General features: G+C 42.0%; 2 protein-coding genes across 5 annotated transcripts in view; one reads left to right on the forward strand and one right to left on the reverse strand.

Moving 5' to 3' along the window:
- LRRC31 (leucine rich repeat containing 31) overlaps positions 1 to 1,562 on the forward strand; it is a 28,197-nt gene extending 26,635 nt beyond the window's left edge. Inside the window, exon 9 of the mRNA XM_049629636.1 lies at positions 1 to 1,562. Coding sequence (XP_049485593.1) covers positions 1 to 356 — 356 coding nt within the window. The 3' untranslated portion in view covers positions 357 to 1,562.
- Positions 289 to 21,846, reverse strand: part of LRRIQ4 (leucine rich repeats and IQ motif containing 4) — a 22,270-nt gene continuing 712 nt past the window's right edge. For 2 of the 4 annotated variants that reach the window (XM_049629619.1, XM_049629621.1), the window contains exons 2-6: positions 14,276 to 15,323; positions 10,168 to 10,341; positions 8,539 to 8,677; positions 7,330 to 7,526; positions 2,200 to 2,477 (exon numbers count right to left, since the gene is read on the reverse strand). In XM_049629619.1, the coding sequence (XP_049485576.1) occupies positions 2,328 to 2,477; positions 7,330 to 7,526; positions 8,539 to 8,677; positions 10,168 to 10,341; positions 14,276 to 15,295 (1,680 nt within the window). In that variant the 5' untranslated portion in view covers positions 15,296 to 15,323 and the 3' untranslated portion in view covers positions 2,200 to 2,327. Of the gene's footprint in view, positions 372 to 2,199; positions 2,478 to 7,329; positions 7,527 to 8,538; positions 8,678 to 10,167; positions 10,342 to 14,275; positions 15,324 to 21,846 lie in introns of those variants that run through there. The other 2 variants (XM_049629620.1, XM_049629622.1) reach the window with 2 other exon arrangements.

Raw genomic sequence — 21,846 nt, forward strand, 5'->3', positions numbered from 1 at the left:
CATCACTAATACAGACGGGTCATCTTGCCAAGCTGCGGAAGCTTATCCTGAGCTATAACGACAGCATCTGTGACACAGGATGGGCTATCTTCTGCCAAAACATGTGGTTCCTCAAAGAGTTAACGGAGCTGGATATCAGCCTTCGGCCATCAACTTCCCGGGACTGCGGACAATGGTTTAGACATTTGTTATGTGCTGTCACCACACTTCCCAAGATCACGGAGATAGGGATGAAAAGGTGGATCCTCCCTGCTACACAGGAGGAAGAACTCGAACGTTTTCACCAAGATCACAGATGCGGCATTCACTTTGACCTTGGTGAATTTCAGGAAGCTGATTTCCCACGGCTTAACTAAGCTATAAACCATTATCTGGAGGAGGAAAAGAACATGAATGAATCCCAGTGTAATCAAAGGAGCATCAACTTCTGGGCTGTTTAGTGGGATTCATGTTACAAAAGCTTTGTAAATATGTATATGGTAATCTAATATGAGCATGTCTTTATTCTCAAATGACAAGGATGACATTTTCCCCTGGAGTTTCATTTATTTTGGAAATCTAATTCACTTACTATTTAGAAGGCCTGCCAAATATGTTTAGATTCTGGTAACACATTTCCTTTTTTCTTGCCCTGGAATTTTCTCCCTCTTGTTTTCCTACATGATAAATGTTCTAAATATAAGGGTGTGTAAGTACATGTGTGAATGTGTGTATGAGTGTGAGTGTGAAATCTAATGTGAAAAACACTAGCTATGTAATAGTTTTATGTTATCATTATTATTATATGTATCTTAATGTAAACTACTTGCATTTTTATCAGGAAGTGTGCCCTTCCATGGCTTATTATTTTATGTCCTGGTGCTTTTTTATCTCAGATATAAACCGTGAATGCTAATAATGGTCACTGACATAAATCTTAGTAAAAAGGTGGTCAAAAAATCAAAACCCAGTATCAAAAACACATCTTGTTAACATTTTTATTGTTGAAAGAAACTAACATACTAGCTCTGGGCATTTTTTTGGCATGGTTTTTGCTACATAAAACCTATTTAATTAAAGTTTTTGTCTTGCTCTAAGTGATTTTTAAAATACTGGGGTATCTTTTGCAGGAGCATGGAACTCACTGCATGGCAGAAGTGTGTGTTTGCTCACACATTTCTATTCTCATACACTCTAATCATGTTTTGCTTTCTTGTTGCTACACTAATAATTTGTGTTGCAATTATTGCTTGAAAGACATGTGGAATTTGAAATCAATATTACTCCAAAAGAAAGCCATCAGGATAAGAAGCTTTTGGGTGATGTAAATGGGGATGTTTTAGGTAATTGTGGTATTCATTCTCTGGGCATCCCCATGGATTCCATGGGCACTTGTGCTCCTGTGTTTATGTGAACACATGTAAAACCTATGAATTAGGCAAAAACTGGAAACACCAATATCCTTCAGTGGGTGAATACTTAAACTATTGTACTAGGTGATACTACTCAGCAATAAATTGATACATCAACAATGCAGATGGACTTCCAGTTCCGCTGAATGAAAAAGCCAGTCCCCAAAGGTTATATAGTCTGTGATTCCAATTATAGGACATTCTTGAAATAACAAAATTACAGAGATGGAGAAAAGGCTAGGGATCAGAAGAGGGGTAGGTCATAGGTGTGACAAAGGAATAGCACAAAGGAGACTTGTGCCACACAAGTCCACATGACAAAACCGTGTTGAACTACACACTCACACAGAAGCACACATACTACAGAAGGAATCTGAATAAGCTCAGTTGATGGCACCAATATAAATTTTCTGGTTTCGTTATTAGAGTTATGTGAGATGTCAACACTGAGGGAGGGTGAAGGGGCTGGACCTCCCTGTCCATTTCTTCAGAACTTCCTATGAGTCTCTATTTCAGAATTAAAAGTTGTAGGGGTGCCTGGCTGGCTCAGTAGGAAGGGCATAGAACTCTTGATCTTGGGGTCATGAGTTCAAGCCCCATGTTGAGTGTAGATATTACTTAAATAAATAAACTTAAAAAAAAGTTGTAGAGAAGGTAGTACAATGAACCTCCATTTGCCTATCTCATGTGTCTATACTTACTGACTTATGGCCGATCTTGTTTCATTTGGATCCCCCACACTTACCTCTCCCTGATATTATGCCACAGTTCCCAGGCATCATATCATTTCATCCATAAATATTTCAATAAAGTGAGAATCTTTATTTTTACACATAACCATAATTCTATGAATAATTTTAGTGTGCTAGGTATCTGATTCCTGGATGTTTTGCCTTCGTAATCCATCGGGGTTCATTACCTCAATTCATTATAGAATTATTTCTTATTTTTCTTCACAGCTTTTCCTTTTGCATTTTTCCCCCCTTTCTTATCTTTTGGAGAAGTCTTTCCTTTCTTTTGCAATTTTAGTTCTTCAAATCTCCCCAATCCTTTCCGGACCATTATTCCGCGCCACCATGCCTGAATCTGAAAACAAGATAAACCCAAACAGCATCAGCTGGTATCACTCTGGACTGCGAATGGTGATCTCTTTGTTCTGGATATGTAGTTCTAAAGATGTGGAGAATGGAATGTCATTAGAACTCCACCTTATTTTCTCTCTCTCAATTGGCCAGTCATCTTGGCAAATGTAAAAAAATAAGAGAGGAAAGAAAAGAAAGAAAAGAAAAATTCAGTGCTTTTATGTCCCGGGCACTGTTTTAGACATTTAGGAAACAGCAGTTAAAAGCGAATGTCACTGGGGCACCTGAGTGGCTCAGTTGGTTAAGCATCTGACTTCAGCTCAGGTCATGATCTCACAGTTCATGGGTTGGAGCCCCGCATCAAGCTTCTCACTGGGTGGAGCCTGCCAGGAATTCTTTCTCTCCCTCTCTCTCTCTGCCTCTCCCCTGCTCATTCTCTCTCTCTCTCTCTGGCTTTCTCTCTCTCAATAAATAAATAAAAACTTAAAGAAAAAGCTAATGTCACTGATCTCACATTGCAGGAAGGAGAGGATACAGGATAGATGGTAATAAGTGCCATGGAGACAACAGAGCACAGTAAGGGGAAATCAGGAGGGCTTATACCTGTCTTCCCTCCGTTACTGGATTGCTGTGCTTCTACCTATAGCCAGCCCTCACTCGTTCTGAGATCCTGTGCCCTCCCACCTACTCAGAAAGATCCCACCTCTGAACCTTCCAGTGCCTCCCCACTTCTCTCAGAAAAAAAGCTCAAGTCCTTACAGTGGCTTACAAGGCCCTATCCAATCTGCCCCCTCCCTCTCGACCTCACTGACTCTTACCTACTCCCCCACCTCGCTCACTGTGCTCCAGCTGTGCGGGGCTCCCCACTGTCAGACCCTCCTGGCACCACCTCAGTTCACAGCCTTTGTGTGTACTGCTTCCTCTGCCTGGAACACTCTTTCCAATATTCAGATGGCTTGCCCTCCAGTTCTTCCAGTAGTTGCACTTGTCATGGCTGTAGACTGAACCGTGCCCCCTCACTCCCTGCTCTTATGTTAAATGTCCTAACCTCCGATGTGAATGTATTTGGAGATGGGCCCTTGGGAGGTAATTAAGCTTAGATGAGGTCATGAGGGTGGGGTCTTCACGATAAGATTAGTGCTCTTATAAGAGACACCAGAAAGCTCGTTCTGTCTCTCTGTCATGCGAGGACACAGCAAGAAGACAGCCATGTGCAAGGCAGAATGAGAGCTCTCAACAGAAGCGGACCATGCCGGCACCATAATCCTGGACTTCCAGCCTCTGAGACTGTGAGAAAATTTCTGTTGTTTAAGACACCCAGTCTATGGTATATTGTTATGGGAGCTTGAGCTGACTAAGCCAGTCATTTTTCCAATGGGCCTACCCTGACCTTCCTATTTGAATTGAACCTCCCTCAACACAACCAACCCCCCTCCCCTGCACGCACACACACACAACTTCTGGCCATCTCAGTTCCCCTTAGCTTGAACTTTTTCCCCATGCCAGTTATCACTTTCTAACAGACTATATAATTTTATGTTTTATATTTCATCTTTTCATTTTCATCACACTAGACTTTAGGCAATAAGAGGACAGAAAAAAAATCTGTTTTGCTCACTGATGCAATTCCAGTGCCTAGAACAGCGCCTGGCACATAGCAAAAAGCAAAAAATAAGTATTTGCTGAATGAGTGAACAACTGAATGAATGAAGTGGGTGGGCTATGCTGTTTTATGTAAGGTGGATCACAGGCAGGTATGAGGAGATGTGAGCAGGGACTGAACTAAGTGAGAGCCTTGTCCATATCTGAACAGAGGGAGGAGCAGGGGAAAAACACCAAGGATCGTTTGTGATGTGAAAATGGGACAGATGAGATGGGAAGTGACAGCAGCAGCACATCCGTTCAGGTGGGGATTTTCCCAGGGAACAGTATCGCCCTCTAGAGGCATTCTAGACATTCACGGGGTTTTCTGTTATCTCCAGGCTTAGCAGTCTTCCAGTTGTGTAACATGTACCCGGTGCACAGAGACTTTTCCAGGGTGTGCAGGCTTGGGTGATCTGGAGGCGATCCATCTCCAGAGCTTCAGCTTGCACGTGCACCCCTTCCTACAATGTCTCTGCCTAGGAAAACAACTGCTGGTTTTCTCCATTCCCACTTCTGCCTTCACAACTGCCACCTGAATCTGACTAGGGTGTGTTGAGCTGGACTCCAGAAACCTCTGGGACACCACAAAAAAAGAGACAATTTAGAGCAGCAGTATTGAAATAAATAAAACAAATGAACAAACAACACCATAAAACAGACTCTTAAATACAGAGAACAGTGGGGGCATGAGTGGACTAGGGGACTGGTGGTGACTAACTGTGGTGAACACTACATGATACACAGAATCGTCAAATCAATATGTGATGTGACCCAAAACTAATATAGAATTGTATGTCGATTACATTTCAATAATAAAAGACTAGCAGTATTGATGTTGGCTCTAGGGACTAGGTAACCAATCCTTTTGTAAAGCAAGTGTTTCCCAGCTCTTTGCCCTCAAGAAAATTGGAAGAAGGCCAGTTGATTTGCCAGCTAAGAGCCTGCTATGAGTTTTTGGGATATAAATCTGGAAGAAGTTCAGAGATGTGTGAAGCATTACCATTTGAAACAAAACAATATGGGCACACACACACACACACACACACACAAAGCTTCTTCCATTCTTTTCAATTTAGCTATGTAAACAAGGTTCATTTATAAAATGAAAAATGGGAATAGAACTGACATCAATCCTATCACATTCTAGCAATAAGTAATGTTTATGTGGGAATATATAAACTATGTGGAAAAGTCTCTCATCTGTGTATGTATTTCTTCCCCCAAATCCTATAGGTCAAATAATTAACCACCAAAATTTGCAATGGATTTTATGCTGTTTTGTTCAGTTTTACACTACTAAGAATTGTAATATGACTCGATCCAGGATGTAGAAACACTATGGCCACAGAAAAAAATTTAATTTTAAAACTTAATTTGTATAAATATTTTTGCCTGAAAGTATGAAAGATGATCTATAAATGACTTAGAATTACATATATAAAACATTAAGATCAATTCTTAGGGGAAAGTGAAATAGACATACATGTTCGAGAAGAAAACGGATATAAAATCTTTGCCTAGAAAATAAGTTTGCTCAAGTATTTTGTAAATGGATGTGACTGACAAAATCATAGTGGTATTTAGAATCCACTGGATACATTTAAGATACTGATCTAAGAGCTCTATTTCAAGATGTCAATATTCAAAACTCACTGGCAAGTAAATCCTTTGCAATAATTTAAACTTAGTGGCAAAAAAATTAAATATCAACTTTATTATTTTTTAATATTTTTTAAATGTTTATTTATTTTTGAGGGAGAGAGACAGAGTGCAAGCAGGGGAGGGGCAGAGAGAGAGAGGGAGACACAGAATCTGAAATAGACTTCTGAAACAGCACAGAGCCTGATGCAGGGCTTGAACCCACTGGCCATGAGATCATGACCTGAGCCGAAGTTGGACGCTTAACCTACTGAGCCATCCAGGCACCCCTAAATATCAATTTTAAAATGTGCAAGAGGATGCATGGTTTTTCACAATACTTTTAGGAAGTATCCAAAAAATATTATTTTCATTCTTCCAGTGTAGCTATTCCCGAGAATATACATATTAAAATAAATAATACAAATTAACTTTCCTTTTTCCTTTATGTTGCAGCTTAGGCATTAATTTTCATTTATTAAAATTGTGTTGGGGCACCTGGGTGGCTCAGTCGTCTAAGCACCTGACTCTTGGTTTCGGCTCAGGTCACAGTCTCACAGTTGGTGAGTTCGAGCCCTGCATCAGGCTCTGTCCTGACAGCACAGAGGCTGCTTGGGATTCTCCATGTCCCCCTCTCTGTGTCTCTCAAAGCAAATAAATAAACATTTTTAAAAAATTATGTGGTTTTGGTAGGTTATATTATCTGAGTTTAACTTCAGAAGAAGAAAGAAGGTATCACATAATATTTATCACAGAAGAGAGGGTGTTAGGTTTGATACAGATAAGGGCCATTGACAGAGGAGATCAAAGACTGACTCTTGTTCTGGGTAAAAAGGAAAATCATGGATTTCAGCAGAGCAGTGATAAGATCTGACCTACGTTTTAACAGCATTGGTCTGACTGCCAAGTGGAAGGTATACTGTAGGGGGTGCAGCTATACAAGCGGGGGCACTAATGGGAGGACTAATGTGGTCATCAGGCTGTGGGGCAATGGGGGCTTGACCAGCTGAATAAAGAATACTGAATACTGACTGAAGTGGACCCTGGCCTGTCCTAGTCTGTCTGGGGGTATCCTATGTCTCCATGGGCGAGGTGGGCAAGGAGAGGACAAGATTCTTTGCTCTCCCTGTTTTAAAGGCTCTTTGCCCTTCGATCCTAGTTAATGGCACAGAAGAACTCTGGTCTCTACACCCCTGCTCCATCAGTACTTTCACTTCTGATTTTTCAGCCTTAGCTTAGTAAATTTGTTAATATAAGCTCTTCAGTCCTTTGAATAGTCCAAGAATTTTAGACTGTTTTGGGGATTTGAAGTTTTGAGTTCTTTCAGCTGTTTGTCGCCTCCTTATCTGACAAAGACGTGAAGGACAAAAATGCAAAAAAAAAATGCTAAGATGGTATTCCAAGTTTCTCTTGCTTAATTCTGAGGATATAAAGGAAGTAAGAGGCTCTACTCTCGGTGAGGACAAGGTATAGATGTGTAAAGAGCAGCCCCAGAATAGTTTGTAATATATTTAACATTAACCCCTCTCCAAAGCAACTGTGAATGTGCTATCCAGAATTTTTGCTGACGTTACCTTTGTTGCCATTATTTTCATGTTTCTTTTTGTCTTAAAGTACGTCCATATAGCCTGATTGCCTTCGGCGCACACTTCTCCTGGGGGGTCCTCCATAGGATTGTTCATCAGTGTCAAAACCTTTAGATTCATCAGGCTATCCAAATTCTCTGGAAGACAGGTGATCAAGTTGTCCTCAAGCAGTAATTCTTTCAAAGCTGAAACAGTTTTTTTTTTTTTAAATGATAGGTTTATCTTAAGAACAAGCAAAATTAAAATGTACGCTCTTTAGTCTACTTGCTCTGAAATATTTGTTTCCTGTGCTGTCGTGTCACAAAAGACACAGATTTCATAAGGCAGACCAAGTTCTCTTCCTTATAACAGTTCAGGGTTGTGAGAGCCAGTGCATGAGAGACAGAAAAGTAGTACATGCTGAAAAAAAATTGATAATGGTTCATTCCTCCAGGGGCCAAGGACAGAATAAAGATGTATGGTCAGAAGCATTACTAAGGAACAAGCCCACCCTCACCTCTAACCTTTGAATGTCTTGGGGTCCACTCATATTTCTTCATCCTCTTTTCATTAAAGAAAAAGAATCACAGTTTGAAAACTATCTCTAAACCTGAAGATTCAGCACACTATGGCCAAAAACATTTTTTTTTATTTGGTCCCCCTAGAAGCTCAGCAAAAGGTTGTTAAATGGATGGATGAACTGATGCATGTACAAATAAAGACTGGTTTAGCCTAGCGTAAAATGTTTGGGTGTTTAAATATGAATCATATAGGACTTTTCATGCCAATCATACAGCCCCAAAAGTCCTGCCTTGCTGGTTTCATCACTCAAGGTCAACACTTTCCCTTTCATTCAAGTGACTTAGTGACCTAGTGCAAATCTGCTACAGGACCCCAACTCCAAATTCTGGCATGTAGTAGGTATTCAGTAAATTAGTGTTGGTTGTATGATGACCTTCTGGGTGAATGCTAATTTTCTTAGCAGCTGGTACTTACTCCTCTATTCAATTTACAAGAAACAGTCTAACTGTCTTTGTGAAGTTCTTAGCTGTGCTCATCAGGCATCTGGCCTTCCTTGTCTCACTAGCGAGGCCTGCGAGGAGGTAATAGGGTAGGGCTCAGCTCTCTGAACATTGAGATTGGCCTTTGGTAAATCAAGGAAATGGGACATGCTGGCCTCACACTCCACTAGGCTGAGGATCTACTAAGATTCCTCACCTTGTGCTTGGCAAATGGAATCTGGAAGTTGCTTAAGCAGGTTGTGGCAGCAGTTAAGAATTTCCAGGTTAGGCATGGATCCCAAGGATGTGGGCAGGTACTCCAGATGATTGTTCTCTATATACAGCTCTTTAAGATTCTGAAAAACAGAGGTGCCTGGGTGGCTCATTCAGTTAAACATCTGACTTCGGCTCAGGTCATGATCTCACAGTTCATGGATTTGAGCTCTGTGTCAGGCTCTGTGCTGAAAGCTCAGAGCCTGGAGCCTGTTTCTGATTCTGTGTCTCCCTCTTTCTGCCCCTCTCTTGCTCACACTTGTCTCTATCTCTCAGAAATAAACATTAAAAAAATTTAAAAAAAAAGATTCTGAAAAACATGTCAGTAGACCATAATGATCCTTACATTGATCCTTACAATGATCCTTACATTCTAATAACCAGAATCATTGGTGAATTCCCATGCTCTTTCAGTGGGGATACTATTCATTAGGATAAAGGGGGAAACATACTTAAAGAGCCAACATCCAAACATAAAAGTATTTTTGGGTAAAACCATTGGACATGGTTCCCATCTACGCAGGGAAAAGAAAACATGGGAATCTAGCATTTGTTTCACAAGAACTTTATGGAAAAATAATTTGATAATATAAGTATATATATCCTTTGCTCGCTTTCAAAAGCTAACTGCCTATAGTAGTGTTACAGAACTGAAATTGCCTCAGGTATCAATCCAACACTGCCCAAGCAGGAGAAGCCAAAATGTGTAGATAATGAGTTAACTATTTGCAAATTCACTGGGCAAAAATATAATGTTTGCATGTCACCCTAAGATTCCAGAGAGCATGGCATAGCATGTCAAGGAGAAAGATGATGAGGAGAGTTCTGAACACAGGGCAAAGCAATGGAGAATCAGGAAGAGGACCTCTGTGCCACAGGTTGAGAAGCACCTGTGCTATATATACATGCTGTTGTTCAGTTCCACAACCAGGGGCGGGGGTCTGTCGTGGCCCGCACCTACTTTATCATTAGTAAGAGCGCAGTACCACCGACATGGAAAAAAAAAAAATCAATTCTTTAAAGTATGCATGGATTAAGACACAGTGGTAGGGCTCCTTTGAATGAAGTTATCTTGTTGCTTTGTTAGGATTTAGCACAGGGCTGCGGACCCATTTCCACAGGAAACTGGGGCAACGTTAAATTACTCTGGTTTGTTTGCCATCATGCAGGAAGGGAGGTCACGCTGATGCATCCAAAATGCGGGCTCCCAGCCATGTGAACTTCAAAATAGTACAATTTTCAGGGGCCTCCTACAAAAGCTAGAAATTAAATGGAAAGCAGGGGGGCTCAATTTCTGCAAATGAAACATGCCAAACCGTACAGTTAAGAGGAGTATGGCACAGCATAATCAACGGCAATCACAACAAAATGTTCTTTGAATATGGATCCAGGGGCTCAGAAAAACAGTGGAAGCCTCAGAGTGGAATAATGGCTGCTTGTTAGGGGGTTGGAAATCTAGTATGGATGATTCCACATGCAGCCTATGGGGACACTATTGGGTGTTCTCAGTATCAGCCAACTTAAGGAATCAGTGGGCATGTACTTCTTTGCCTAATCATTTGGGGAGGCTTACCTGTAGTTTACTGATGTCTTCTGGCATATAGGTGAGCTTGGCTCCCTGGTCTTGCCCAATGTATAATTTCTCTAAAGACTCTAAAGAAAGGATTTCTTCTGGAAATGAAGCCAACTGATTTCCTGTTAATCCAAGCATCTTCAGTTTTGAAAGGGATACAAAGTCTGGAGGTAGCTAGAAGTATTCCAAAAAGATAAGTTTCAGGTCAAAATTATTTTTAACAGTAAGAAAATAAATTGGGCTTTTAGTTTTGAGGCAAATTGATAAACATCAAGTACAGCGATTTAGCAATTCCTACTGATGAAAAGTTTGCACACACCTTTGCATATAGAGTATTTATACTTGTAGATCTAAAGTCTGGAGTCCTCCTTTTTCTGACGAGCCTCTCTGCTCTTCAATTTTATGCACTGCTTTAAACTGAAGCAATTTTAAACCTACTTTATTGCAGGTTTTTGAATGGTAGGGTAGCAAATGCTTGATATTACTGAAAAAGTACTAAAGTTATTGGTATAATATTGCAACTATAATATCAACAATTTCAGTTATCAGAACTGATCAATTTAGAAACATGACCTCTCACCCTGAAAGGCTTTAGCTCAGCAATTTAGAAACTTCAGTTGAAATCTCAGTTGGAAGTAAACAAGGAAGATGACTATTATGATTTTATCTGGTCATATTCTGCCTTCCAGTGAATCCCAAGGTTTTACAGGCCCTTTACAGGTATTAGGTAGGCATTTCAGAGACTCCCAACTGTCTGGGCGGGAAGGCCTTGGAAGGGTCGTCTATTCTAATCCCTTAATAGGATGGTTGAATATATTCCACAGCTAGCCATCCAGCACACATTTAAACACCACTTCCTGGAATGAAAAGCTCATTACTTGGATGGAGACCTCTAATCACCAGATTTCCTTCTCGTGTCAAGTCAAAGTCTTGTATGTTCACCTTCAGGTCTCTTTCTGGCACTCTGGAACCACATGGAAAAATCTCATTCTTAAAACATGGGATGGTCTCCCTATTATGTTACAGAGACACCTGTTTTCTTGGAGAAAAAAGAGCCCAGCTATATAGCTCAAGAGCTTCTTAACTCACTTTGAATCACCTTCCATCATCTGGCTTTACTCCTAATGGGGAAATCGTTCCCCACAGTTCCCAGTCTTAGCCCTGGCCTCTCCTCCACCCGTTCCTCACTCCAGCACCTCTTCTTCATGAGAATGGTTACAGTCCAGCTCAGTCTGACCCCTCGATGGATGGGTGGGATAGATAAATTGGGGAATAGGCCAAAAGAAAGCCCCCTAGAGGGATAACATAGCAGTAAGTCTCACACACCTGCCATCTTTCATATTTTTTCTTTATTGGGTAGGGGGAGCACCCATTTTCCTAAACATGCTATAAGGTGTTTATAGTTTTATTTATTCCTTTACTTATTTTTCAAAGTCAATCTCCAGAGAAGCTGCTGTTTAAGCTTTCCTTCTTGGCTCTTTCAAAATTCTTTACCAGGCACTTAGATCCGTTTGACACAAAGCATCCAAACTAATGGGAAAATGTTTTTCAATCTAACCCCTTCATTAGAACCTAGTAATTTCACATCGCGGTTTAGCTAGCTCATAGGTTTAGCTTTTCTTTTTCAAAGCACATTGAATGTTTAAAGACTTTTTTTTTTCAGGATATTCAAGATCCAATAATTAATCCCATAACAGTCACATTAAAGCACAGTGGAAGTAAATCTGGTTGCATAGAAAACCTACAGAGTGTCAAATGAGGACAGTTATTATTGATGCTCTCACTGAACTATACTCATCGTAAGGTTGAGTTCTCCCTTAACAGAAATGTACCACACAAATAAGACCCATCTAGACACACACTGAAAGCTACTTTTGCATTCACCTAGGCAAGAGAAGGCTACTGGCCAGGCTCCAGGAGCCAGAAACCCATCAGGAAAGTCTTTGGGGTGGGAGAGGTAAGGAGCTGGCCTAAAGGTCACGTGTCATTATACAGACTGGGAGGTTACTGGAGGGATTAGCATAACAGGAAATGAGAAAAACAAACAAAACCCAGAAATACCATCATAAGAACTAGAGAATAGCAGGCAATGGTACACAGAGATTTTCACATTCAGTATAATAATATTGAACATGACCACATTTCAGTGCAGCCGGATTTGTGGTAAAACTTGGTACTGGATGAGGCTTATCTTTAAGGAGCCATCTGTGTGTGATTCCTTCCTCTATTCTGATATCTTAAAGTGTTTCACAGGAAAGGATTAGGTATCATTCATGACTCAATAAGGAATTAAGTCGATGTGTTATTTTTCCCAAAGGCGCTTTATATTTTGAGCCTCTCACTCCCAGTGTGGAATGGCAGACTTTGTCTACTGTAAAAGGAATTTCTTACCTCAGTGATGGAATGGGGATGGGCAGAGGGCCTATGATAAACTTCTAACATCCTCCACAATGGGTTGCTGCCTAAGTAGAGATTAAGTCCAAGATTCTCTTCCTAAATCCTAAATTACCATCAAAATGGTTACTTCCTAAAAGGCAGTTTTAAAACTCTATAGGAATTAGAAAAAGAACAACCAATCTCCCCCGCCCCTCCAAAGTTCTAAATTAAAAATCAAATAAGAGATTAAACAAAAACAAAAACACCCCCAACAAACCTTTAAGGCCTAGGACTTGTATAAGGTATGGTGAACACAGCAGCTTGGTGTCCATGGCCGGGAAAAACAGACCTCTTATTTGATCACAGTTGTTGATTTCCAGATGGCCTGATTTCTCCCTCTGTGGTTGTCTTTTGCTTTTAACAGAACCGTTCTTTTAAATTTTCAAATATTAAAACAAATGCATGTGTACTCACCACCCAAATCTTTTGTTAATAAACAAAATGAATGTGTGTCAACTACAGTCAAATAAAAAGATGTTTTTAATAAAATCAAATACGGCAATTAAAATTGAGCTCCCCTGGGATCCTCCCCTCATTTCCTTGACTTCCTTTCTCTTCCCAGAGGCAGCCACTACCAAAAATTTAGCGAGTTTTTTTCTAGTTCATGATTTTTTTTTAAATAAATGTTTATTCATTTTTAAGAGGGGGAGGGACAGGGGGCCTGAACTGGGCTCTGCACTAACAGCAGAGAGCCCTATGGGGGGCTCGAACTCATTTAACTGGGAGATCATGATCTGAGTCCAAAGTCCAAACTGAGCCACCCAGGGGCCCCTCTAGTTCATATTTTTATACTTTTGTTACATTTGTAAATATCCACAAAGTATGTATTAGGTGTGTATATGTATGTAGTTTTGTGTGATTAAAAATTTATAAATGGTGAGGGGCACCTGGATGGCTCTCAGTCAGTTAAGTGCCCAACTTCAGCTCAGGTCATGATGTCTCAGTTCATGGATTCAAGAGCCCTGCATCAGGCTCTGTGCTGACAGCTCAGAGCCTGGAGCCTGCTTCAGATTCTGTGTCTCCCTCTCTCTCTGCCCCTTCCCCACTGGTGCTCTGTCTCTCAAAAAATAAATAAAAACATTAAAAAAGATTTTTAAAAAATTATAAATGGTGTAAGGTTCTGCAACTTGGTGCTTTCCTTTTTAATAAACATCACAATTTTAAGATCTGTCCACATTGGCACATACTCCTCCAGTTCACTTAAACCTTTCGTTTTTTAATTTTATAAATCTAGCACAATCTGTTTGTTCATTGCTCTATTGACACGGCCTCCCATGACTGTCGTGGGCTGTCAACACTGTGCTATGAACATTTTTGAACACGTCACCCTGCACACATGGGAGTTTCTTTTGGGACAAATCTGATTTTGCAGTTCACCATGACTGGAGGCCTAAGGCTGTAGGTGTCAGAAAGAAATCTGTGTGAGGAAACCCTGTTCAGAGGGGGTCTTGGTTAAGAACATAGACTCTGGGGCCCCGCAGCTCTGGGTTGGAGCTCGGTTCTGCCACGTACAGGTGTGTGGCCTTGACGGGTTAGTTAAGCTCCCAGTCTCATTTCCCCCACGTATCGCCGAGGAGAAGATCGCTCACGTCCAAACGAGGACATCAACACCAACTCAGGGCGGGAAAAGCCCCTGTGAGGGCACAGTGACAGCCGGGAAGGGAATCGGTACCTGGCATATTTTATTATCATCCAGGGCCAGGATCTCTAGGTTCCTGAGCGCACAGATCTGCAGCGGAAAGCGTTGCAGATGGTTCTGGCTGAGATCCAGGAAGCGCAGGTTGACCAGCCGCCGGAAGGAGCGCCGCAGCGCCCGCAGACCAGTGTCGCGGAGGTAGAGCAGGTGCAGCGAGGTCCACTTGCAGATGAGGCGTGGCACCTTCTCCAGGTGGTTCCCGCTCAGCCCAATCTCCGTCATCCCAGACAGCTCGGCCAGGGAGTGCGGGAGCGAGTGGAGGCGGTCGTGGGACAGATCCAGCACGGACAGTTTGCTGCACTGGCACAGCGACTCGGGTAGGAGGAGCAGGTTGTTGCGAGCCACGTAGAACTTCTGCAGCCTGGTCAGGTTCCCAATCTCCGGTGGGATGGCAGTTAGTTTGTTGTCATCCAGGTCAACGATCTCCAGGTTGGAGAGAGCACAGAGCTCGGGAGGGAAGACTTCAAACTGGTTTTGCTTCAGGTAGATCTCCCTCAGTTTGGTATGGTTCACTACTTCCTTGGGCAGAGATTTCAGGTGGTTTCCGTCCAGCCCAAGCAGCTCGAGGTGGTGGAGGAGTTTGCAGAGGTCCACGGGGATCTCGGCCAGGTCAGTGTGGTACAGGCGGAGCTCCCGCAGCCCCCGCAGGCCTCTGAGGACAGGAAGGGACGAGGACAGGAGCGGGTTGTCGCTCAGGTCCAGGCCCTCCAGGCTGCTCAGCGTGCCCAGCTCTGGGCACAGCTTTCTCAGCTTGTTCTTGTTCAGGTAGAGGATCCGGACGTTCTTTAAATGCTGAATACCCCGGGGGATTTCTTCAATCTGGTTGTTTTCCAGATGCACTTCTTCTAATTCTTTGAAGTCGAAGATCTCTGGTGGAATGGTAGTCAAGCTCTGATTAGAAGCATCAATGAAAAAGGTTCTAGCAGTGGCCCGTTGTGGATCAACTTTCTGATGAATTTTAACGGAATGTCCTGGTTTTATCATGTCACTTGACATGTTGATGGAAAATGCAAATATCCAAAATCTGAAATAGTGTGAAAAGAAAAAAAAAATCCATTTACTCACCAGGATTCTTTCTGTCCCTGAGAGAGAGAAAATTTGAGTTGCTTGAATCTAGGGCCTGATGTTCTAACATAGCATGAAATGTAGGTTTTCGTGTTTCATGTTGGGAGAAGAGTTCAAGTATAGACTCCTCCTAACAGGTTGACTTACATGAAGAAAAAAAAAAAATATTGTCTAAATTCAGTTTTTAAAAATCCCTATCTTGATTCTCTTTGCAGGTAGATGTGGAAGGTTGCAAAAGATTGGTCTTACCACGAACACTGAGAAAACACTTGGAAAAAATAATATTTTAAAATATTATGTTTTTTTCTTGAAGCCACCAGAGAGTTGTGGATGCAAAGGAGGCCCAACGAATTAATTCTAGAGAAGGACTATCCCTTCCCTAAGTTAGCAAAGACCAGTGGGCACTTTCATGCCCGGTGGCATTTTCAACTTTGGGGACCAGGCAGGCAGAGAAGCCAGCCTTCCATATGCACAGGCAAAGCAACTTCCGAAACCAGGAGAAACCAGTCAAACTTTTAAAAGCCCTGTATGAGCAGCATGGTGGATTAGCACGGAGGAGCCTCAAATGCAGAGCCACCTGTCCCCAGTAGACTGGGGCCGACTCAGTGGCCTAGGAAAAGTCGCAGGCGATCTGGAAAAGCAGAGAGAGGTCCTGTCCTCTCATGCTTTTAGATCCCTAAGCCTGGCTGGAGGAAGGGGCTTAAATACCTAAGCGGGACATTTGAAATTGCTGGGAATTGAAATGAACTGCAGCTGCAACCCAGAAAGAATGGAGAAATGGAGAAATAAATCACGTCTGTGGATTAGAACACTCAATGTTAAGATGTCAGTATTACTCAAATTGATCTATAGTTTCAGTGCAACCTCAATCAAAATCTCAGTAGGCTTTTTTTTTTTTCTTTTTTGGTAGAAGTTAGCAAGCTGATTCTAAAATTTATATGAAAATGCAAAGAACCTAGAATTGCAAAAAACAATCTTGAATAATCACAAAATTGGCAGACTTGCACTACTGGATTTATAAATTTTGTAAATCTAAGATGTTAATATTGTGTTACCAAAGACTAAGTTGTTGGTCCTTAGTACACACACATACACACACACGCACAAAGCCTAAGATAAAGGGCAGAGAAGACAATGATGTGATGGTAGCTAGGTTGATTGTAGCATCTCTGACTTGCATTCTAGGATGGGGACTTTCCTGCTGGAGTATGGAGCCTCTCATCCACGCAGAGGTCCAGTCCGTAGATGGAGGGGATGTGCTTCGAGCCCCACACTTAATATTACTGCACCTTGCAACACAACAGTGTGTGGTTTAGATCCCCATTACTATATGCCTAGCCTCCAAAAGAGCTCTGGGACAGTGTTGCTCTCTGTTAAAGAAAAGAAAAGACTTATCACTGGTTGAATTATGGCTAGAATGCCTAGAATTATGCCTAGAATGAATTATGCCTAGAATGAGAATTATGCCTGGAATGACAAATGCCAGCATTTGTCATTTGCTCATTAGGTAGATTAATACTGTTCAGTCCTGCAGGGTAAAATTTCCAGTGTCCTAAACTACTGACAATACTGAAGGCCTCTAGACAATCCATAGTATACAGACTAAGGTGATACTAGAAATGAAAATAGAGAGCACCCAGGACACTACCTGGGCTAAGCTTTACTCAATGCATTTAATCCTCACTAGAACCCTGAGAAGCAGGCACCATTATGACCTCTGTTTTACAGATACAGATACTAAGTAACTAAAAGGGCTTATCTCAGAACATAGTAGGAAGTGGGGGCTGGATATCCTCACTAAGGATATTTACATCATTTGTTTACAAGAAGCCTGGTTTTTATTAAAATCGGTCTTGGGTGTAAGCATTCAAGCTTGATTTTCTTTTGCAGCCCTTCAGGCAGAGTCATCTGGGGAAGATTCTTGTGGACTAGCCATCTGATTAGGGTTAACACAAGTGTGTCTGGGCATCCAGGTGCATAAAAGAACTTATTTTTTCTTTTTTTTTTTTTCAACGTTTTTTTATTTATTTTTGGGACAGAGAGAGACAGAGCATGAACGGGGGAGGGGCAGAGAGAGAGGGAGACACAGAATCGGAAACAGGCTCCAGACTCCGAGCCATCAGCCCAGAGCCTGACGCGGGGCTCGAACTCACGGACCGCGAGATCGTGACCTGGCTGAAGTCGGACGCTTAACCGACTGCGCCACCCAGGCGCCCCAAGAACTTATTTTTTCTAATATTCATCTTCCTCCATGATGAGACCTGCCTAGAATGTCTGAATGTGTGTGTACGTATGTTATCTCACCAGAATCTTATAGCCCACATGTGTTTGGAACCAATTTGATGGCCTCTGAAAGCTATATATATTGTATAGCCATTAGCAGACTTAATAAAAGGAGGTTGTAAAGTGAGGATTTGCAACAGCTTGGCCAGTAATTCAGCCACAGTAAATAAGAATGAAGAAGATTGATTCCTTATTTGGCTATTTTTTTTTCATTGGGATTGCTACCTCAACGTGGTCAAATTAACTTGTTACAAATCCATATTACTGTGGAATTTCTAAGCGTCATAACCGTTGTGTAATTTCAGGGAGCCAGGTTTTGGATAGTTTAATAGTTAGCTCTTTTTTGCTTAACTTTAATGCTTGAGAAAACCATTTAGGAAAAAATGATCAGCCCTCTGAAATTTACATCAAGTGTTGACACTTTGGTTTTCAAGTCTGATTACTCACCAACTGGATGTGTAATGTGAATCTGATAGCATAAATAACCATTTCCAGTTAAATTAGTTTCAAGATTTTACTTAAAACACCTGGGAGATCTTCTCCCTTTAATACAGACAAGCAAAAAGCCTCAATACAGCTAGGACTGGAGAATCATGTAATGGTAATGGTAATGGTAATCCTTTGCTTTGATAACAATTTCTGGGAAACCATAAAATTCCATGAAAAATTTTTAAGTCTCAAGTAATACTGAGATGAAGACTCATATAAAATTCAGACTTGAGTGGAAAACTATTATAAGCAAGCAACTTTAGATTTTCAGCAGAGGCAAGGGAGAATCTAATCTGCTCAGACAATAATAAAGGAAGATTCTGGGTGTGATATTGTGATAGAATATATATTTGGTCTTTGTTCCCTAGTTCCTGATACAAGAGCGTCTAAAACTTTGGTGTTTTCTGAGTGGTTGGGAAGGAGCATCTTTTGTTATTCATAATAAGCCCCATTCAACCACACCTCAGTCCATACTACTTACTGCCCTCACTCTTATTTGCACCCTGATAGCTCGCTAATGGCAGCTGGTTGCCAGAGGAACCACTCACGTGATTAGGGGGGCGGAGCTTTCAACCCCAGCCCTTGACCTCAGGGGAGGGGAGAGGGGCCGGATGTTGGTTTAATCACCAATTGCCGGCGATGTAATCAATCCTCCCTATGTACTGGAGCCTCTATAAAAACCCTAAACCGAGAGGTTATGGGAGAGCTTTTGGGTTGGTGCTGGAAGGCTAATGTTCCCAGAGGAGGCATGGAAACTCTGCGCCCTGTCTTGATACCCTCTCTTCCCCACGTGCATCTCTTCCATTTGGCGGTGCCTGAATGGTAGTTTTTAGAATACAACGGTAATAGTAAGTAAAGTGTTTCCTTGAGTTCTGTAAACCACTAAAGCAAATTATTGAACTTGAGGGAACCCCGACTGGTAGTCCGCTGGAACTGGCGACAACCTAGGATTTGTGGCTGGCATCTGCAGTGGGAAGCAGTCTTGTGGGACTGAACCTTCACCCTGTAGGGTCTGTGCTAACTCTGGGGACAGTGTCAGAATTAAATTTTTGGACACCTACTTGGCGTCCGCAGAGAACTGGAGACTTGCTTCTTGGGAAAACCCACACAGTTGGTGTTAGAAGTGTTCTCTAAGTAGAAATTTCATAATTAGTCCTGGGATACTGAGACGTACGATATGTTTTCTTAAGAGAAATAGAAGAAGTCTATTATCTGGTAATGAGCTCTGAAAGGCTTGTAGGTGAAGAGCTCTATCAAGCCCAGGGCCAGTAACCCTTTCCTTTTGAAAACCTCAGATCAGTGACTTAAAGGTAAAAGAGGCCTTAGAGAAACATCTGTTTGCCAGAATTGTTAGCTTGTGCCACACCAGTGTGCCCGTATCGCCATCATCACCAAATGATCGATCTGAAATGGCTTCTTAGGACTTGTTGTCTTTAAATAGACTCAAAATGTCATTTTATCCATTTTCAAAAATGTTTCTACTTTTCCTTCTTCCACACATATCACCAAACTATAGATCTAGTAATTCATAGACAATGCATTTTTTTATTTGTAGACTGTGGTTTTTTTCCCCTATTGTCTTGCACAATGAGCAAGAAGGTTTGAGGCACTATTTACTACTAATCACTGATATACTTTCTCATCTCATCAGATATTAGGAATGTAAACTTTTCCACCAACTCCCTCTACTCTTCTTTTATCCATGGGCCAACTCAATTTTTTAATAACACTCATATTTCCACCTGCATATTCAGTACCTAAACAACATGTATGCATGATCAATACCAGAAGTCGGCACTTCAGATACTCGTCAAAATTCAACCAGGAATTTGCTCTGTTCTGACACCTGCTAGCAGCTCAGTTCAATCTTCTGGTAGTTGGGGGGGAAAGAGCTAGTGGGTGTGTTAAACATTAATTCTCCCAGATCCTTTGAGTTCTATCTCCGTGTTAGCAGGAAACAACTTCCCTAGACCCTATTATCTGTTTCCTCAAGATAGGACTTCCTTAGATCATAATTAAACACCATGCTGTTGGCTTTTTAAACAGTTAAACAATCATTTGAAAAATATTTCTATAAAACTATAGTCAAAGACGTGTCTGTTAAGTTACTTATATAAAGATACACCTACTGAATCTTCCTACTATAAGGTGCCAGAGGAAAGTAAATGCTGCCATTTACAGGGGCACCTGGGTGGCTTAGTCGGTTAAGTGTCCAAGTTTGGTTCAGGGCATGATCTCGCAGTTCATGGGTTCAAGCCCTGCGTCGGACTCTGTGCTGACAGCTCAGAGCCTGGAGCCTGCTTCGGATTCTGTGTCTCCCTCTCCTCTGCCTCTCCCCTACTTGTACTCTGTCTCTCTCAAAAAACAATCATTAAGAAAAATTAAAAAAAAAAAAAAAAAAGAAAGAAAAATGGGGACTACATACTTCCACATATTTTCTTTGGTTCTGACTTCTAGAAAGCCGAGATTCAAGTTAGACCTCCTGACACATAAGCACCCAGTGAATCCACTTAAGTTTCCTTGAAGCCAGCTCAGCAACATCTGTTTCCCCTACCTCCCTGCCCCTCAGTCACTAATTCTCAAGGGGCAGGTCTTAAAAATTACATCCCTCCTCCATCTGGAAATCATTGGGTTAATGAAAAATGTACTGACGGAAATGAGTTGTACATGTGGTCGGTATTTTTTTGGCCATCCTATTTGATATGCATTTTGACACACAGCCTGTAGTTCTGTGCAAATACTTTGTTTTGCTAAGGTTCACACGGAGAACAGTGCTTTAAGTGCTGTTTGGTGAAAAGCAGCTCTTTTCTGTTTGTTCTGACCTTGTTTAGTAGTCACTCTCTAGAACAAAAGTCTGATTGGCACTTCTTGCTCCTTTAAAAGTGTATCCCTCCCTTCCCCTAGAGCAGCAATTAATCCTTAACAACTCCTTACTTTCCTCTACTTGACTTCAAATACTTTGAGAGGGGTAGGGACTGCAGATGCTGAATTGTGCCCACATTCATGCTTTAGTATTTCAAGCTACCTCTATTGGTAGAACGGGGCGGGGGGGGGGGGGGGTAAATGAAAACAGTATTTTCTATCATGTTTAACCTGAAGTAATTCAAGTGATGGGCACAGTCTGTGGGCTACACATAGACCCCTGCCTCCTAGCACAATTTGCTAACAGTGGAGTGCTCTTCTGGAATTGCCTAGTGGGGTAGCTTCCAGGAGAGAGGTCTTGGACACTTTATTTTTCACCTTTGAACAGTGTTCATAAATGTCCTGGTTTCACCTTGAGGGTGTTCCTTCTATCCTCCAGGCACGGAGTCTCTGGTTGGTTCCAGAGCTCTCTCCAGGGCCCTTCAGCTGCTTCCTCTGCAGTCTATGGTTAACCCCAAACAGAAGACCTTTCCTTTCCTCCTTCCTCTTTTCCTCTCTCCCACATCCAAGTACCAAATCCTGAGCATGCTTCCCTGTACCTTTTGCTGGGTTTTGTCCCCATCTCCTCCTTTCACTGAGTCCAGCCTCGGCTGAGGCCCTATCTCTGTTGGGCTACTGAGGCTGCTTCAGAGTCTCCCCTAGATCCTGTCAAATCCACCCTCCACCAGCTGTTTCCTATCTGAGGGCTCCCAGCACCTTGCCCCCTATCAGCTGTGCTTCTCAGAGGATGCGCAGGGCTCCGTGTGGATCTGGCCCTGCCCCCCCCCCCCCCCCCCCCCCCCCCCCCC

Source organism: Panthera uncia, chromosome C2 (genome assembly GCF_023721935.1).
Source record: "Panthera uncia isolate 11264 chromosome C2, Puncia_PCG_1.0, whole genome shotgun sequence".
In the NCBI taxonomy this organism is placed as follows: Eukaryota; Metazoa; Chordata; class Mammalia; order Carnivora; family Felidae; genus Panthera; species Panthera uncia.